The sequence below is a fragment of the Squalius cephalus genome, assembly GCF_949319135.1.
Source record: "Squalius cephalus genome assembly, chromosome: 11".
NCBI lineage: Eukaryota > Metazoa > Chordata > Actinopteri > Cypriniformes > Leuciscidae > Squalius > Squalius cephalus.
Window position 1 is genome coordinate 9,007,640 of NC_137132.1, and position 19,870 is coordinate 9,027,509.

Sequence of the window (19,870 nt, forward strand, 5' to 3'; positions counted from 1 at the left end):
TTTGCTTGAGAAAGCCTAGCCAGAAAGTTTGAAGAAGTTTTAACAGCTTTAAGTTTGAAGGTTTTACGTTTGTTTAGTAGATGTAAAAGCTAGACATTTGGACATCATATATAGATTGGAAAATTAGGTATATATATATTATGATTTATGCTATGATTTTAACTTTAAGCTACGGTTTCGTAAGGGGTGAGGAACAACAAGAAACTACAATAACCATGAGGCATCGCGCGGATCACATGTTTACATACGGAAGCACGTTGTATCGTTATGAAGTTAACAAAACATGCCGTTTATCGACAGAAACAATAGACAAACATAATCCGCTTTGAGTGAGCGCTGAGACATAAAGACACCCTTAATCACTATACACACATGGCGAGCAGCAAGCTTACTACCTGCATGACCATTTTCTAAAATGCTCTGAAATTTGATCAATTAAAACTTAAAATCTACGGTATTATATAGCTATCTTTTAAGGCATTACATTCGGTTGTATACCGGTGTTTTTTATTTGCATTACTGTAGTTGAAAAGTTTGCGTCATGGAATAACAACAACGAGTCATTTGACATCCTTCCTCGTTCCGCGTATGCAAATGATCCATCGCTTGATATTTTCATATGACCTGTGACTGGACTCACTCATTCATTCAGCCATGAGTCTGACCAGCACTGCTCTGCTCTTCCTCCTCTTCCTCCTCGTCTTCATCAGCTGTAATGCACTGGCTTTCACACCGCAGCTCCTAGGCAGACACATCGTCCAAACCTTCTCTCATCACAGACCTCTCTCATACACAACTTTCTATTTTGATCAACAGGTAAGTAAGTGTCTTATCTGACTGTTTATTCATGGGCATAAGAAACTGAATTTAATAGGACTTAAATGCATGTCAAGAAATAACTTTGTTTGAGATAACTGATTTATTTTTTTGGGCAGATTCGTGTTTTATTTAGCCTATATTTTAATTGTACGCTAAATATGATTTTCCCCGGTAAAAACTAATTTAAAAAAAGTCAAAAAAAAAAAAAAAAACTAATATAATAATTTTAAGACTAGGCCTACTATAAAAAACGTAATATGCATTTTCATATATTATTTTGCAAACAACCTTCTGTTTTCATTTTAGTAAATAAAATGGTAAAAACAACAATACTAAATAATTATAACAATCAGTCATTATCAATTATTTGTATTATTATTATTATTATTATTATTATTATTATTATTATTATTATTATTTATACCACTTTATTTAGGCCTAACAATTATTTTCATCTATTTTGTGTTATGTCTACCTGTTGCGCTTAAAATGTTTGATTTTCATTTCTTGAAAATAAATGACTGTATGCAGGTACAGTAATAAATATAGTGAGACTCAACCAAATATAGTGCATTTTATCAGTGCATTCAATAACCAATGAAGTACAAAATAGTAAATATCTATATATAAAAAAACATTGTGAATGCATGACTGTATTATTTACACTGCAAATACATTTATAATGGTATGAGATTGGTTTCTTTTTAATGTAAATATTAAAATATGAAATTATTTTAAATGATACCTATGAAAGTCAGTCTAAATGAGTCATTAATTCAGCATTTGTTTAAACAGCTGATTCATTCAGGAATGAAGTGGGCGTCTTTATGAATTGAATCAGCGACTCCCCCGATTCATTCAAAAACACGGATTTATTCAGTAACGAAACACTTCTGTGTTGCTCAGAGATGCACAATGCTTTCAATAATAATTATAAATATGTCTTGTTATTAATATTAAAACATTAAATAAGTCGGCCTATATAAAACCAACCAAATTGTGCAATTTATCAATGCACTCAACAACCAATGAAGTACAAAAAAGTAAAAATCTGTAGTGGTTACGCTGAATACCGTCTTTCTCTAACTCGGGTCCTGTATCAGAATCTCATGTGACGGTTTTGTTTGTTGCTCATTTATCAGAGTTGTAAACCTCTGTCATTGCAGTCAGCTTGTGTCAGTCAGAAACTCTTGACAGATCACCTCTCCAGGCCTGATTTTGCAGCCCACAGCAGTTTTCTCTGGTGGCGGTGGCTGCTCATTAACTTACAACTGGGCTTCCTTTAAGGATTTCCTTTATTTAATGTGTGCATAATCTGTGCCGTTCTGCTCTGTATTGTGTCTGCAGGAAATTCCCTTTCCCTTGTGGCCCCCACAGCATAATAGCGGATCCTTTGCCCTTCTGGGATCGCTCATATGCTGGCAATCTGCCCGTTTTCACTCGATTCAACTGAAAGAGAAATCTTGAAAGTCCCTTTATTTTATATGTGTCAGTTCCTGATGGTGTTCTAACATGCTTTGACTAAAAAACACTGAGTGATTATTTTTAGTTATATAATATAGTATATAATATATAGTAGTATATTGCTTAAGGGTTATACGGGTTGTATGATGCTGCCTGTTATTTAATAATTTACGTCTCAGAGACATTTAATCTCATTTTCACCTGAAGAGTGGCTTAGCAGTTAATCTTTTACATGCTGTCCGTGTGAAAAGCTGACACAGGAAAAGCCTTGCGTCTAGTTTTAGACAAAAACAATCCTGTTATGCTGTACTCTGAGCCTAATTACTTCTTGACCTGGACACACCACAGCCAAGGCAATTGTTTCTCGGTGTCTGTTCAACTCATCCTCTGAGCCGTCAGGAAGATTAGGCCCATTTCCTGGCTTTCTTGCTCCTCATTGTCTTTGGTTTTGTCCTTGTCAGCACTTAGCATGCCTTAAACGGTAGCCTTCAGATGTAGCAGCGCATACGAGACTGTTAAAATGAGGATCTACAAAGAAGACTGTAGAGGAAATGAAACACGGGTCTCAAGATCTTACGTTCTCTCTGTGGTTCGTTTCACGTTCCCGCTCGAGTTGAGCTGTAGTAATTTTCTTTGTTGAGCGGTTGGACAGTTGTCGTGGGATATCATTTCAGCATCTGTTGCTGGCTGTGGATGATGAAACAGAGAACACTCAGCAAAGCTGTGTTCAAATTCATTACAGTACAAAAAGCATTAATGTGCACAATATTGACAAAAAAAAAAAAGGATAATACTTTATTGTCCAATTCTCACTATTAACTACATATATGTGATTCTAGATCACAAAACCAGTCACAAGGGTCAGTTTTTTTTAGATTTATACATCATATAACACTGATTAAATAAGTTTTCTATTGATGTATGGTTTGTTAGGATAGGACAGTATTTGGCTGAGATACAACTATTGAAAATCTGGAATCTGAGGGTGCAAAAAAATCTAAACATTGAGAAAATCTGCTTTAAAGTTGTTCATTGATGTTCACGATTGTGCTGCATCCACTTACTAAAATATTTTTTTATATATTTACGGTAGGAACTTTATAAAATATCTTCATGGAACATGATCTTTACTTAATATCCTAATGATTTTTCGATAATTGTCTTTGTATTGTTGGCTTTTGCCACAAATATACCCATGCGACTTATGACTGGTTTTGTGATCCAGGGTCACATATATATTATACTAACATATTACTAGGATATTGTCTGTTTAAAGCACATATTAATGCCTTATTCTGCATGACCATATTCTACATCCCTTAATTCCCTCAAATACTTGTTTGTCTGAAAACAATGCCACATCCATTCACATCTGTGTGATCCCGCCCACTGCTAATTGGTCGGGGTGAAATTGCAAGCAGTAAACCGCACAAGAATTGAAAATGGGCTAATTTCTCATATCCTGTAGTGAGACCATTGACGGCTTGGAGAAGAAAGTTTTGCTAAATGTATGCACTATATTGCATATTCATTGTATATTACTTAACATGTTATTCAATATTCAATGTATATTTGAATAAATCCATTTTATGACAGCCACCATTTAAATGTTTATATTATAATTGTCATTAAAATGTATTATTATAACGTTATTATAAAAACTTCCTTATGTGTAATTTAAAACTTAACTTAAATTAGTTAATTTTAACCTTTAAAGTTGGCATGAAATTAAAATTAACCCATATACTGTTTGTTAGTGCACATTTCCCAGTGGGAAAAAACAAGACGCCCTCTATTCGGCTCATTCAGTGTACAGAAAATACATCACAATTCTGAAGTAAAGTCGGTCGCAACTTACGGTTCACTGGAACTTTTAAAATTATAATGATGTACCAAATGAGGTTCCCTGTATCGTTTACGCACATCCTGATTTTGCAGTTAGACGCGTTTCTGGGTCCTGTTGTGTCAAAAAGCGTTTTTGTTTTTTTACTTGAAGCAAATATTGTCTTTTCCCTTTATTTCCTTGTCAGAGTGCACCAGAATGCTTCATTTACATGTTAAGATCACAAACATTTTCAGTAACACTTTATTTTTGGGTCCGATCTCACTAGTTTCTTATTAGCATGCATATTACTAGGAGATTGGCTGTTTATAAGTACTTATAAATCACATATTAATGCCTAATTCTGCATGACCTTATTCTACATCCCTTAATCCGTCCCAATACCTAAATTTAACAACTACCTCACTAACTATTAATAAGCAGTAATTAGGAGTTTATTGACGCAAAAGTCATTGTTAATAGTTAGACCCTAATCTAAAGTGCGATAAAATTTTCTTTCGTGGGAGGTTGAACCCCAGAACCTCAGATTTGATTATTAGCTTTATTAATATATTATTAAAACTTCTGTTGAGATTGAATAAATAGTGCAAGAATGTTCATTTTGGGTGAGCTTTCTCTTTAAAAGCTGTTTTAAGCTGTATCCACAGCTTTTCTCCAGATCAGGTTCTTATTAAAAGATGTAGACATGATAAAGTAAGTTACAAAACAAGCTGTGTGACACTTCCACATTTTTAAATAGCAGATTGAATGACTCATTCCTCATTCCAGTGTTGTGCAGTTGCTTTTGACGTTTCTAATAACCAGAAGGGGGCGCTGCATTTCTGAACCACTGTGAACACACAGCCCATCATGTGACCAATATAACCACTGCAGAGAAAATCACAGGCTGTTTTCAACTTATGAGTCTGTGTTCAGTTCTCAAATCTGCCATTTAAAGATTATGAGAAAGGTGATATCACTGTACAAGTAATTTCACAACAGAATAAGTATATTTTATAATAAATTAAGCTACACTACCTTTCAAAAAATACTTTTTTTTTTTTTTTTAAAGAAATTAACACATTTATTTAGCTAGGATGCATTAAATTGACAGTAAAGACATTTATAATGTTACAAAATATTTCCATGTAAAATAAATGCTGTTCTTTTTAAATTTCTGAGTCCTGGAAAAATATCACGTTTCTACAAAAATATTAAGCATGCACGTCCGTTTTCAACAATAATCAGAAATGTTAATTGAGCATCAAATCAACAATGATTTCTGAAGGACCATGTGACACTGAAGACTGGAGTAATGATGCTGAAAATTCAGCTTTGATCACAGGAATAAATTACATTTTAAAATATATTAAAATAGAAAACAGTTATTTCTAAATTGTAATAATATTGTACAACATTACTGCTTTTACTGTATTTTTAATCAAATAAATGGTGATCATAAGGGCCTTTCAAAAACATAAAAAAATTTGCAGACACCAAACTTTTTAACAGATGTGTATATTAATGTTAGTAATTTTAACACAAAATGTAAAAATGCTGATATTTTATAATTAATTATAGTAACATTTTATAAGGAAATACTTGTAAATTGAATGTTAAATATTACAAAACGTGCAAATAACCTTATCATTTATGTATTATTAATAGTATTATATTTATTTGATCTAATAAGTATGTACTGTCATGATAAAATACTGTTGAAATGAGTGAAAATTAAATGAATAGACTTATAAATGATGTAAAAAGTCCATTTTCTGGAGCTGGAGGCTTCAGATGTAACATCTTACACAGAAAATAAGTCACTGCAGTGTGTGAATATAGCTGACACTCGCTTGACCTGCAGCCAGGCTCTGACTGCTGTTGAATGAATGTAACTGTGAGTCCTTTTGCTGTCACTGGCTCATAAAATTTCTGCCTCTTTTGTTGCCAACGGGAGGAGAAAGAGGGTATTTACAAAAAAACAAAACACTAGAGAGAACATTCTTTATTAAGTGTTGGGTGGGATTCAAGAAGAGCGAGAACTGTAAAGAACTGCAGAATTGCAGCTCTGGGAACAACATTTAACATTCTTTTTTTCTCCTTCCCTCAAACTTGGAGAATTTATGGAAATGTAGTGGACGAGCTCTGAACCGGATGAATGGATATCACAATTCTGCTGAAACCGGAACTAATGTGGCATCCCTGACGCTGGCACTAGATTTTAATACAAATTGAGGCTAATTATCCCTCCATCCTGCTCTGAGGTTTCACGCTCATAAATATGAGATGGCTGAAGGCCAGAAGATTGAGGGGAACACCCAGGAATAAAGACAGTGTTGTATCGCTACTGTACGTTAAGCACAGGCATCCGTTAAAACTGGTTGTGGTTAAAAAAGCAGCAAACATTATTAAGCATTTGGTCCCACTTTATCAGGTTTTATATCAAAAAAAGAAAATGGTTAGGTACAGAGTATTTAATGTGATCATGTTGTCTTGCGAAACACTCGTGCTGCTTGAGGTGGGATATGGGCAAGGTTATTGACATGTTTGGTGGTATTGTTAGGTTTAACGGTGGGTTAAGGTTAACCTTTTTTTAACCAGGCAAGTCACTTAAGAAATGCCGTTCTTAAGGATTAAGGGAAATGGGTTAAGGAGTAAGGGAAAGGTCAACAGTGTAATATACAGATACAGTGTAGTTACAGAAAATAATTACAGATGTAGTTTTATAAAACATGTATGTACACAGTTGGCGCATTGTATTATTGGATTAATTGTTAGTTCATGAAGACACTCAATACAGAGTGGGACCAAACATTTAATACCCTGATTTAGCACCAAATATGAAATTACTTTTTACATATTTACCAATTTTCAATCTGCTTTATATTGTTACAGTGCAAGTAGTATATGTAAATGAACAATGTTTACTCGTTCTCCATGTTACCTGGACCGAGAATTTCACATTTATTTGCCGGCGAAAGTCCTCCGGATGACACAAAAGATTATACTTCTGCATATATACTTATACTTCATTATACTTCCTGCATCCTTCGGAATGACAGAGGGTTATTAAAGAGATAGTTCAACCAAAAAGTTTAATTCTGTCATCATTTACTCAAGTTTCTTTCTGCTGCTGATATTTTGAAGAATGTTGGTGGCCAAACAGTTGATGGACCCCATTGACTTCCATAGTAGGAAAAAAAAATGCTATGGAAGTCAATTGGGTCCATCAACTGTTTAATTACCGACATTCCTTAAAAAAAAATGCAACAGCTTTTTGCCTCGGAAGGTTGGGTGGAAATGACAACAGCAGTTTCTTTCGGTTTTCCCCCTGCATTTGGTCTAAACACTGTATTCGTGGTCATCTAGTTTGTTGTTGACTACAAACACAGAGGTTTTTCAGATTTTCCGTTGCGGCGTCTCTCCATATTCACGAGTCTTTGCAGCCTTTAGCATCTGCCTACAACACGCTGCTGGATCCTTCACTGGAAACCAAGAGTAACTCACTCCCGCTAAACGTTTACTCTTTGAATTCTTACACCCAGAAACAATACAAGTCAACATCATTATGACTAAAAGTTTGCAAAGTAGTATTTCCTACTAAAGCAAGGCAGTATTTGAGTATCCATAGCAGACTGGTGGGAGTGGATTATGTCCAGTGCATTATGGGCATTGACGTTTTTGGCAAAAGGGAAGACAACAGCCTTTTTTCCTCTGTTTCTATTCAGGTTGCATCGATTTCATAAACGCTTTCGCCTGTTTACTGTATAGGCAGCCAAGTTTTATTGAGCCCATTTTTCCAGTGGCAAAGTCGCATGGTGAAATAATTTGCATGACAAATTTCATTAAATTAATATTTCATACAGATTCTCTTTTTCCCTTGTGATTTAATAAAAAAACTAAAAGCAGTTATTTCTGTTAATAGCAGTTATTAATCAGAGTTATTTTATTACAGATTGACCATTTTGGCTTTTTGGAGAATGGCACGTTCAAGCAGAGGTATCTTCTCAATGACCAGCACTGGCACAAGGAAGGAGGCCCGATCCTGTTTTACACGGGCAATGAAGGAGACATCACATGGTTCTGCAACAACACTGTAAATATGCACTTTTTGAATAGCTCTTAGATATGAAGAGATGGCAGAAAAACATTCTCTGTGATGTATGGGTTGTGCAGCTGACAAAACAGGGAGCTATTTTCTAAGGAAACCGTCATCATTCATGCATAGAGTGCAACAGCCAGGTTCTCGAAGTAAAAATCTCATTTATTTTCTCTATAGGGGATTTATTTTTTCATAAACATTTAAAGAAAGACCTACTGTGAGCTATGAGGTTGATAAGCGATGGCATATGTTTTTGTTGAAACCATCAACCCACATTATTTACACACATTTTTTTAAATAATTGTGTTCAACAACACAGTTCCTGGTGGAAAAACTACATTACCCATGATTCTGCAAAAAACTTTCCTTTCCCATTCCATGATGAAGCACTCAGATTCCTTACCCTCTTAAACTACTTAAATATTTGTATGTTATATATATGGCAAACAATGCATATTTTGCATACAAATATTTATATGTAAAGTATATTGCTTCTCTCTCTCTCTCTCTCTCTCTCTCTCTCTTGATCTTGTCATTCACAGTGCTTCATGGGAGTGTAGTTCTTTCCTTTATTAAAGTCATTGAGTATTCGAACAAGGATGCTGAAAAAATGGCGTCGCACTGTATTCTATGTGGCAGATATTATGAACTTTAACATTAACGGTTGGTGATAATAATAAACGCAGTATTAGATTATCAGTATCAGCTTCATATTTGCAGCATTGCGAAAAATACTAGTATAGGCAAGTCTGTGAAGCAGAAAATTGAAATATTACCATTCAGAGGAAACCTTGTAAAAGTTTAAAATGCTAACACTTGAAGCTCAGTATCTATACCTCTGCTTCTTCCCAAGGGTTTCATGTGGGATGTTGCAGAAGAGTTGGGAGCCATGCTGGTTTTTGCTGAACATCGCTACTACGGAGAGTCCATGCCGTTCGGAGACAAGTCTTACAGCGTGAGTCAAGACCGTTGCTCATGTGAAGCAATACGGGTCATTTAGCAAACACCGTCCTTGACCTTCTGGACATGTCTTTCCTTTCCTCCAGAATGCAAAGTATCTGAACTACCTGACCTCAGAACAGGCTTTAGCTGACTTTGCAGTGCTCATCAAAGCACTGAAGCAAAATGTGCCTGGAGCTCAGGAGAGTGCCGTCATCGCCATCGGCGGATCCTACGGCGGGATGCTGGCGGCCTGGCTCAGGATGAAGTATCCCAGCGCAGTTGTAGGGTGAGAGTTAGCCTTCTTCATATTTAAATATGATATTGTAATATACTGATATTAAATAAATTTTCATGTAGAATAGTATTCTATACATATTATTATATAGATATATTCTACGCATACAGTACATACCAGAATTTTGATAACAAATAATAATAAAAAAATGATATGTAAATATGTACTATTTTAGGGTCGGTAAGAATTTTTTAATGTTTTTGAAAGAAGTTTCTTCTGCTCACCAAGGCTTAAAAACAGAATATTATTACAGTTTAAAATAACTGTTTTCTATTGTAATGTATTTTTAAATGTAATTTATTCCTGTGATGGCAAAGCTGAATTTTCACCCACCATTAATTTCCAACCCTTTATGTATTAATATATGAAGGTATGAAGATGACATTTCAAATGTTTAATAAGCGTTCAACGGTCACAGCTAGTGTAGTTTATATCTAAATGTGAAATATCAGTCTATTGAAACCGCATAAGTACAGTATGTGCATACTTAATGGAGTATCATGCCTAGAAACTTAATAATATCTTACATTTAGAAAGGCTTAAGTGTGGTGTGTAGCCATGTGTTTAATTAAGAAAGTGATTTTTCTACTGTGAAATGGGATGGGATCAGTGATTGTGACCTTCTGATGTTTCAGCGCTCTTGCCGCGTCCGCTCCCATCTGGCAGTTCATTGTGCCGTGTGAAGAGTTTTACAGAGTGGTCACCCATGACTTCACCATCAGTGGCACCAACTGCAGCAGCAACATCAGGAGGTCATGGGCCGCTATTGACAGGGTCTCACTCACAGGTTGGTGAATGGGATTGCCATGCTGTGTAATTATCATGATCATGTTATGAGAGATGATGATGATGTTTGGCAGATCCTGGTACTCTGGTTACAAAACACACATTTGCAGTGATAATCAATAACATGATCTTTTAGATTACTCTTTTTAGGACACCAAATATGGTGTATATAAGTATACCTATACAGAAAGGAGCAAAAAGGAAGATATTTCTTAAAATACTAATTCATTCGCAACACAAAGTGCTTTCTGGAAGCTTGTTTCCACTATGGAATAAAAATAAATACAAAAGGTAAATCTGACTTTTTACCTTTGCAAATCTGACTTTTTTTCCTCACAATTGCACATTTCTGAGGAAAAAAAGTCTGAATTGCTGGGTATAAACCTTCAATTGTGAGAAAAGTTAGAATTGAGAGTTTAAAGAGTTTAGAGAGATTATATCTTTCAATTCATGTTCGCAAACTCACAATTCAGTTTTATTGTCTTGCAATTGTGAGTTTATATCCCATAATTAGTTTTTTTCTTGCAATTGGGAGACATAAACTCACAATTGCGAGTTATAAAGTATGAATTGTGAAAATGCTATTTCAGGGAGCATTTACACGACACCGTTTTCAACTAAAAATGGAAAACGTTTTATGCGTTTTGGCTGTTCATTTACACAACTATGGCGTTTTCGGGGCCTGAAATCAATACCTTTGTAAACGTGTTTTGAAACCGATATCGTTATCGTCTCTGCGTAAACTACAAAAGCACGAATTTGTGAAAACGTTGACGTCATGTGTTACGTGTTCAGTCCATTGACATTGCCAACTACTGGCCTGGCATGCATAATACAGCATTTTTTGTTGTTTTTGCAGATCTGTGTGAACAGGGATTTTTTTGAAAATGTTGTCATCTGTACACAAAAAAACCAAAGGAAAACTTTTCCGTTTTAGTACATCATTATCGTGTAAATGTATCCTAATTTCCTGATAGGTAATCAATAAGTAATAATGAAAAAGTACCTGTAATGTTATTATGTGTAATTAAAGTCGGCATGAAATGGAAGTTATGATAGTCTTTTCCTCACTGTTGTGACATAGTGAAATGGCATCTTGAACAAGAAAAAAAGTAGGGCGGGGCTTGATTTTGTCCATGGGGAATTGATTGGATGGTTGTGGTTTGCTATTGGTCGATTTCATGTGAGTAACAGGTTGCCCCGCCCTCACGCCAGTAAACACATCATCAGAGAAGAGATGTCACTGCAAGAGGGAGAAGTTATTTTTATTTAAAGATTACGAGGCACATGAATGAAAAAAAAAATCATGATGTGTTCTGATTAAATCATTTATAATAAATACTGCAATTTTCCATGAAAAAAAAAAAAAAAAGGTCAATTTAGTGCTTCATTTTTGTTTTCCTGATTTTGATTTTATACATTTTTTAAAGATACATTTTTTGTAATCCCATGTTCATTTGTGACTCTGTGGTTTTGTACAGACTCTCTTTTTGAAGCTTCTGTGTTTCCCTGGACTCATTTGATTAGTTTTTCTTTTGTAGGCGAGGGTCTGCAGTGGCTGTCTCAAGAGTTTGGACTGTGTGGTCCTTTAAAGTCTCAAGATGATGTGTTCGGCTTCAAGGGTTGGCTGCAGGAAACCTGGGTGAACTTAGCCATGGTGGATTATCCATATGAAGCCAACTTCCTTCAGCCACTCCCAGCCTGGCCTGTTAAGGTGCGATAAATTCCCTTTCAAGGTTTCGCTTACAGAACATGCTATGGCACACACCTTCTGATAAAATGGATATTTTGAATGCACTGTAAGTCGATGTGGATGGAAGCGTGTGGCAAGTGCATAAATGTAAAATATACCATTACAGAATCATTACCATATATACCGTACCATGGTGATACATGTCCAAAGAAAATAGTTTTTACCATGGTAAAACATTTTTTTAATATAATTTCAGTATTTTTAGAACACTAGAACTGACCCTTTGCTTTACATAAATGGCATGATTCTTTGATTCATGATTCAGTAAAATGTGACTTACATGGTCTAAAATAAAGTATTGCACACACACAAAAGTCATGAACAATAAAGTTGTAGCTGGATTTCCCGGCTATTCCGTTTGAATCACTCTCACTCTATGAATTCCTCATTAATGCTGACTCACCTCTCATAACAAGTCAGTTGTTGTACCCATCTACATCATTATGCAAATAGCTTCATTCATATTCATAATGCTTCTGTTTTCTTTCATCCTCAGAATTGAGCTTTTGTTCAGGTTTTTGTTTGGTTTTGGTTAGAGGGTGGCGTGGACAGAAAACATGTTTATTTTCAAGACTCCTGACGCATCTGTGTTTCCATTCATTAAATCTATCTTACAAAGCAAACAGACAATAATTTACACTCTGCTACTAAAGCTAGTGAACGGCCTACGAGGATTTAAAAAACAACCTGAATTGCCATCTGCTACGCATTTTACTTCCATATTTGACGTATTTCAGAATAAAAGAGGGATAGTCAATGAGAAAAAAAGAGTTGGCATTACATACAAGATGAAGCCAGACTTAATGCTACAGTAGCTCGCTAGAGCAATGCCTAAATATCTATTTGCTGGTTAACGATATTCAATGACAGTGGAAAGGCAAGTAGAGGTGAATTGTGTGGGCCAGATTGAATTAAACAATCATGGCAGACCAAGATGAGAAAAAAGTCTCAAAATATACTTGGATTTCATTTAGTACTGAACAGTTTTGTATCAAATAGTTCCCCGTTTCAACCATTTAAAACTGACCTATTTATTACCTAATATTTGTGTGGTGTGTATTTTTTATGCTTATTGGAATAATGCATATCGCAACAAGCTCATGCCAAAATTTAATCGTCTCTTGTGTGCTTTTGTGTGTAGTATGGTTATCATGCTGAAATAATAGTTTTTTACCTTTGAATTGTATTCATTTCATATTTAAATAAATACGCCGAACTTGAGTCACAAAGACTAAAGCAGACCACAACAAAGCTGTCTGTCTATACTCGTCATGTCTGGTATAGACATTGTTTTGCATTGTGTCTGGCTTCCCGACGCGGTAGACAGTTGAGTTCAGGGAGCTCAGTAGGTTTGGAAACAGAGATACACATAGCAGTGGGAATTTGAATCACAAAAGTTTTTATTTTTGATTAAATAGTTTAGTCGTTTAATTATTTTATAGAAGTTTTTAGGTACATTATCTTCTGTGCTTTTTTGTTGGTAACTGTAGCTTATTTCTAGCATATATGAATATGCAGAGTGCGTAGACTTGGTTTACTTTTGAGTATTTTTCTTTCTCTCCCTTTAAATCTGATAATGTATGCAACCCCTATGGGTGGTTAAAGCAGTTTAGGCAGCGGGTGCAAAGAGGAGGCTTTTTAATGACAAAGCTAATGTGATTATGTGAGTGACTGAGAGAAGGGGGTATTGAAGGCTTAGGAGTGGGAAATCTGTTGCTGGAGATGAATGTGTAAGCCTAATCCCATCTGAAAAGCAGAGAGAAGGTGCTTTGGACAGCCTCTGCTGTTTTTGTCATAGTATAAATCTTTGCTCGGACATGCGTGTAGCTTATCTCGCGCACAGACCACCACCTCTGAAGAAAAGGTTAGCAACAACCTTCTCAAACCCACTCTAAGTCAGACATGACAGATATCAGCACGTTAAATGTGATGTGTGTTAATGTGTGTGACATGTGCCGCAACTATCACAGTTTAATATGTAGAGAGAACTATGAGTAAAGTTGCGGTCACATTTACTATTTCTCTGCAAAGTTTCACATTTGATATCCAGTCAAATCAATTGGAATCTGTGGGAGTTTCAAACGAGGGCAGTGACGCTGCCATTGAGCCAGAAAGAGCGGTTATCATGAATATAGGTACGAAACAGCTTCACAAACAGTCCTTTCAACTATACAGTATCAATATTTCTGTTTTACAAATATTCAATTTATCACCGAAGCACTAGGATAAAAGTTTATAGCTTGGATATAAACACTGATGTCTACGGAAGCAATCAAAATAGAGCAAATCCATCTGAAAGTAACTTGGTGCTTCAAATTTATTATTATGCCAGTAGATGGCGACAAGTGACTTAAAAATGTATGCCATTGAATCATTCATTCAAGAGATTTGTTCAAAAACGCTGATTCACCCAGTTATTAAATAAGTATTTATAAGTGAGTCATTGAATCATTCATTCAAACCGATTAAAAACTAATTTAATTCAAATTAATTAAACATTTTAAAGAGACTGCAGCAATTAACATTTTATGTCGATATGTTATTTTGTTTAGTTGTCTCATGTCTGTACAGAATCGTGATCTCTATTTGAAACAACAACAAAAAAACATGCTTCTCTATTTTTCCAGAATTGTGTCACGATAATAATTCCAATAAACCAAATTTGTTTTTATTCAGGAAACTAGCTTTGTTATAACATTTAGCAAACATACAAATTGTTGCCTCACCATCACAGATGTTGAACTCAACGTGAAAAAGGCCATAGGAGACTGTTTACATCAAGGTCGTGATGAAACGGAAGTAGCGACAGATCTTTTCTCTTCTGCATTGTGAGGAACATTCGAGTGTAACGGATTATCGAAAGATTTTTAGATGCTGGCATTACACTTAAAAATGTTTGTGAACTTGCAGTCAATTTTGTAGGGACAGGGTTTAAGTGGACTCAATGATTGTCTGAGATGCGTCAGTTGAGAGAAGTTTGATGATGGTGTAATGGCATTTTACATTAAACATATACATGGATGTATTGTTCACAATAAGATCTATAACATGCCTTTACAAAATTCTCTCTGTAGCGCCCCTTGTGGCAACACTAACAATTCAACAAATATTTGCATCAATATTTGGATCACTTCATAGCTTGATCTGTTTGTCAAGGTTTTTTCGTCTTTGAAAACGTTCTTACTACTTTGTTCCAGCTTGATGTTGATAAATTCCACACCAGTCAATTCAATTTCACTCAATTTCACATGCAAATCAGATGATCCCACAGAAAACGCTGCATTGGGGATTTTCACAGCAAGATTGTTTTAAAAGAACTAGAACAAATGGAACATCTTTGTACGGATAAAGCTTTTCTTGTTTGCAGATCGAAATTGTAATCTGCCCCTTTGTAAAGCAGAACCGTTGTCATCTCTTTGAACATAAAGCCAGCTGTTTGTTCTGTGATAATTTACATGTGTTTTTCTAATCCTCAGGTGGTCTGCAGGAATCTTCAGTTTGATACTGGCGTATCAGACAAGCAGCTGTTGAGTGGTATCTCTCAAGCTGTAAGAGTTTACTACAATTACACGGGAGATGCAGTCTGTCTCAACACCTCACAAACTGCTACTGGGGATCTGGGCATCATGGGTTGGTTCTACCAGGTAAAATATTAAGATGTTTAAGATGGTCACATTTACTAATATAAGTAATTCCATTCTGTTTTATTCTCATTTGTTTCACAATGTTGACGGATTTCGATGCAGTTATTTTATCATGCATAGAAATTAATTATGGGAAGAAGCTGTTGAAAAAAACCACACACCATAAAATTAGTTTTTGAGCTGTATTCCAGGTCGTGTAAAGTCATATGACATTTTGTGTGAGGAACAGACCAAATTTGTTATTCACAGAAAATATTTGTCTCTGCAATTGCTTAGAAGATGTTGGTGTGTTTGGACACACTTGGTCTGTTCTTCTCACAAAACTATCGTAGGACTTTAAAATATAACACATGAGCCGCACTAATTCTGTGATAGGTGCATCCCAATTCATGCACTTATGCACTATTCACAATTTTCACACTGAAAATTCCAAGAAGAGAAAGTACACTTTAAATATGTGGATGATGCAATTAAATAATCGGAATAAAAATGTCAGACACTTCATGCACTCGACTGTGGCAGCTTTCCTTGCATAGTAGAGGGGGCGGAGCTATTAGACTCTGATGTCAAATGACAAAATAACCTTATAAATTTTATACACTTGGAATTTGGGTGAGTGCATAGTGCAAACGTTCCCTGGTGCTATTTTGCAGTTTCAGAAAACAATTCCGCCACAGACCAAGAAAAACCTAGTCTAAAGTCCATGGCACATTATTCAGATGCTATTTTAAGGGTGCATGCTTGGCCATAATGTAGCGTGTGCACAACATGCATACACTTTGCTTCTCTCATCTACACAGATGCAGGCAGCAGTTCCCATTTCTGCAAACCATACATAATTACAAGGAAAAATATTACCACACAAGGGAAATCATTGTGGTGTCCATGAAGATGTGAAAAAATAGGCATAAATCTAGCTTACACATTTACCCAAATTATTATATGCCTGTTTAACCGAAGCTAATTTGGGTGGGTTTCTCCCATCCCCATACAATGTAACTTCTCTGTCTTTTACGGCCCTGAGGAGAACATCAGTCTCCTCGGCTGTGAACCGCTCCTGGCGTGCGCCTGGCAAATCCGCCGTTATAATAGCAATCCGCCATGGAACAAGCACGCCTGCTTTTAAAGGGAATGTGAGATGACGCTCTGATTGGTTTATTTCACGTTACGCCCAAACCACATCAATGAATAATGAAGCTACTTCAGACCAACCCATTTTAGATTTGCGAGAACCGCCCACAAAGTTACTTGTGTTTCGCGTTTGATACTTGCGTTTCAAATCGTTAAAATAGGGCCCATGATGTGAATGGGCCTTTACATTTGCCAAATATATATATATATATATATATATATATATATATATATATTTTTTTTGTTATTGAAAAACAAACGAACAGCCCAGCCCAGATGAAAAAAAAGTAAAGCAAAAGTAAAGTAACACATTACTTTACATAAAAAGCAACTAACACAATTAGTTACCTTTTTAGAGAGAAAGACAATATTGTAATACAATACTTTTAAAAGTAGATTTCCCCAACACTGGTTGTCATTTTGTGCAGAGCTGTACAGAGATGGTGATGCCAATGTGTACAGATGGCATCGTTGACATGTTTGAGCCAGAGCCATGGAACTTCCAAGCCTTCTCTGACATGTGCTACAACCAGTTTGGAGTGCGACCACGGGAAGACTGGGCAGAAACTGTATATGGTGGGAGAAACATCAGTGCTCACAGCAACATCATCTTCAGGTAGGACATCTTGTGTTTGTATAGTATTGAGCATTGCCTTCACTTTCAGCTGAATGTTTACTCCATACCATGATTAAATAGAGTTTTATGTTAGCATGTTGCTAAGCTAATGGTGCAAAAATACACAACTTAGACTAATAAAAATAGTAAATTTTATTGAACTGAACTTTTTTTTTATTGATACTTTTCAGTTTTGGATCAGTCTTTTGGACATTTTTTTACGCTGATCTTGTTGCAATGTATAGAAGCTTGTTTCCACAACAACAACAACAACAAAAAAACTATTTAACTTTATCTCACAAATCTGATATTTTTTTTTTTCTCTCAGATTTGTATGTTTATGTCTCACAATTCGGACGTTATAACCCACAATTGCGATTTTATATCACAATTCGGAGAAGAAAAGAGTCAGAATTGCAGGATATAAACTCGCAATTGCATGAAATAAACCCAATATTGCGAGTTTATATCTTTTTTTTTTTTTCTTAGAAGTGTGAGGTATGAACTTTATTTCTCAGAATTGTAAGATAGCAAGAACAATGTCAGAATTGAGAGCTGACATTTTTTCTCAGACGGGCGACGATATCTTTTAACTTTTTGGACCATTCTTTTGACTTAGCCATATTTCTAACATGCAGTCAAACGTGACACTCAACAAGCCTAGCCAGATCAGATATTTCATGTGTTCTAGCTCAAGCACACCTGGTGCAACTAATGAAGCCCTTGATTAGTTGCATCAGGTGTGCTTGAGACAACACCTGTTTTGCAGATTTGTGCTGTTCTATTCAGGATTCTATTCAGGGGGTTGAATAACTTTGAGACTGAAGAAGTCATTAAAAGTTGCATTTTCAGTTGAATTTGGGGAAACCACTTGAAACATTTGTTGTGTTGAGATATTTCAATTACTTTTGTTGGATTTGTTCATTGCAAACAGCTGAAAGTCTGTAAATTTTGGCAATAAACCTGATTTGCAATGGGAGTTAAATCATTTTTATTACAACGGTATATGCCACCCTAAGTAGGCAGCTCACTAGGTTTTGAAATAGAGCTTGTGTTTTATATTCTATAATTGAAACATTTAATGTTTGTTCTTGTTTGGGTACATACACTATATTTGGTGATCCTATGAGGCCTAAAGGTATAACGTACTAAATGTATTATTTTTCAGTAATGGAAATCTTGATCCATGGATGAGCGGTGGAGTGACTAAGAGTCTTTCCAAATCTCTAGTCGCCATTATGATTAATGGAGGTGCTCACCACCTCGATCTGCGCTACAACAATGAGTTTGACCCAGAGTCTGTTATCAAAACACGGGAGTTGGAAGTAAACTACTTCAAGCAGTGGATCAAATCGGCAGCTTTTGATTGAAAATGAAGAGGACTTTAAGAACGACGAAATGAACCATTTTTGTTTGCTGTGTGCCAAAGTTAGTGGTCTCTTCCTTGGTACTTAAAGTTGTTTTATTGGGGAGTGGATGGGAAGTTCTTCTTTTTTTGAGTGTGTGCAAGCCAAGAATTTTGTGATTACAATTTTACATTTGTTGCTGTTTTGATTCTCTTGGACAAAATTGAGGAACTTAAAGTTTCAGAAAATACCAAATACAAAACCACTCAGGGTGTCTTTTGCCAAAGCCTCAAAGTTAAATTGTAGCAATGATAATCATTCATATTTGTTGTCAGCTTGGGTTTTTAACTGAAGTATTCTACATTTCAAGAAATTAAAATTCTCTCATTTATTCACCCTTGTGTTGTTTTGAACTTGTATTACTTTCTTTCTTCAATGGGACTCAAAATGAAAATTTCTCTAGGAACAAACAAAAGGACAGCATAAAAAAGGACAAAACCCCCCCAAAACATACAAATATTCCACATGACTCTTGTATTATGTCTACATTTCCCAAATGTGACGTGCTGTGATTGTTTATGAGATTTGCAAAAACCAAACTTGAAATTTGAGTGAAACCCGATATACTGTTTGATATGTTTTTCTCACAAAGATTTTAAATATAGTCATGTTGGCAACATTTATGCTGGTTTTATGGTTATTTTTTGTTCTTTTTGGAGCTTTCTGTTGTATGAAAGACAGCAGCGTGAACATTCTTCAAACTCATTTGGTGAGCCACAGAAATAAAACCCATCATGGTTTGGTTTGCAACGAGATTGTGAGTAAACAATAACAGAATTTTCTATTTTATGGGTAAACTATTCCTTTTATTCATTTGCAACATTAAATTATAGGGCTAATTTATACTATTCAGAAATCAAATAGTCACTGAAATTAGCTGGACCTAATACCAGTGATTAGTGTTATTTTCATTGTCCATACAAAATCACCACAAGTCTTTTGTTTTCTGAACAAACTGTTTACACTCTTGGGTTGTACTCATGTTACTGTCTTAAATTGGCACTGTTTTTTAATGGAAATGATGCATGAACTTGATCCACAGAATAAATGCATATGAACGGAAGTAACCGTACCCGTCCCATTTCCTGTT

The 19,870-nt window shown here is 35.5% G+C and overlaps 1 protein-coding gene across 1 annotated transcript; it reads left to right on the forward strand.

The window, feature by feature from the left end:
- Positions 1 to 227: 227 nt before the first annotated feature.
- On the forward strand, positions 228 to 19,870 carry prcp (prolylcarboxypeptidase (angiotensinase C)). The gene is made up of 9 exons (XM_079885068.1): positions 228 to 816; positions 8,061 to 8,201; positions 9,061 to 9,162; positions 9,254 to 9,435; positions 10,080 to 10,231; positions 11,772 to 11,944; positions 15,460 to 15,627; positions 17,187 to 17,374; positions 18,543 to 19,870. The coding sequence occupies exons 1-9, from the start codon at positions 655 to 657 to the stop codon at positions 18,742 to 18,744; spliced, it is 1,470 nt and encodes a 489-aa protein (XP_079741194.1). The 5' UTR covers positions 228 to 654; the 3' UTR covers positions 18,745 to 19,870.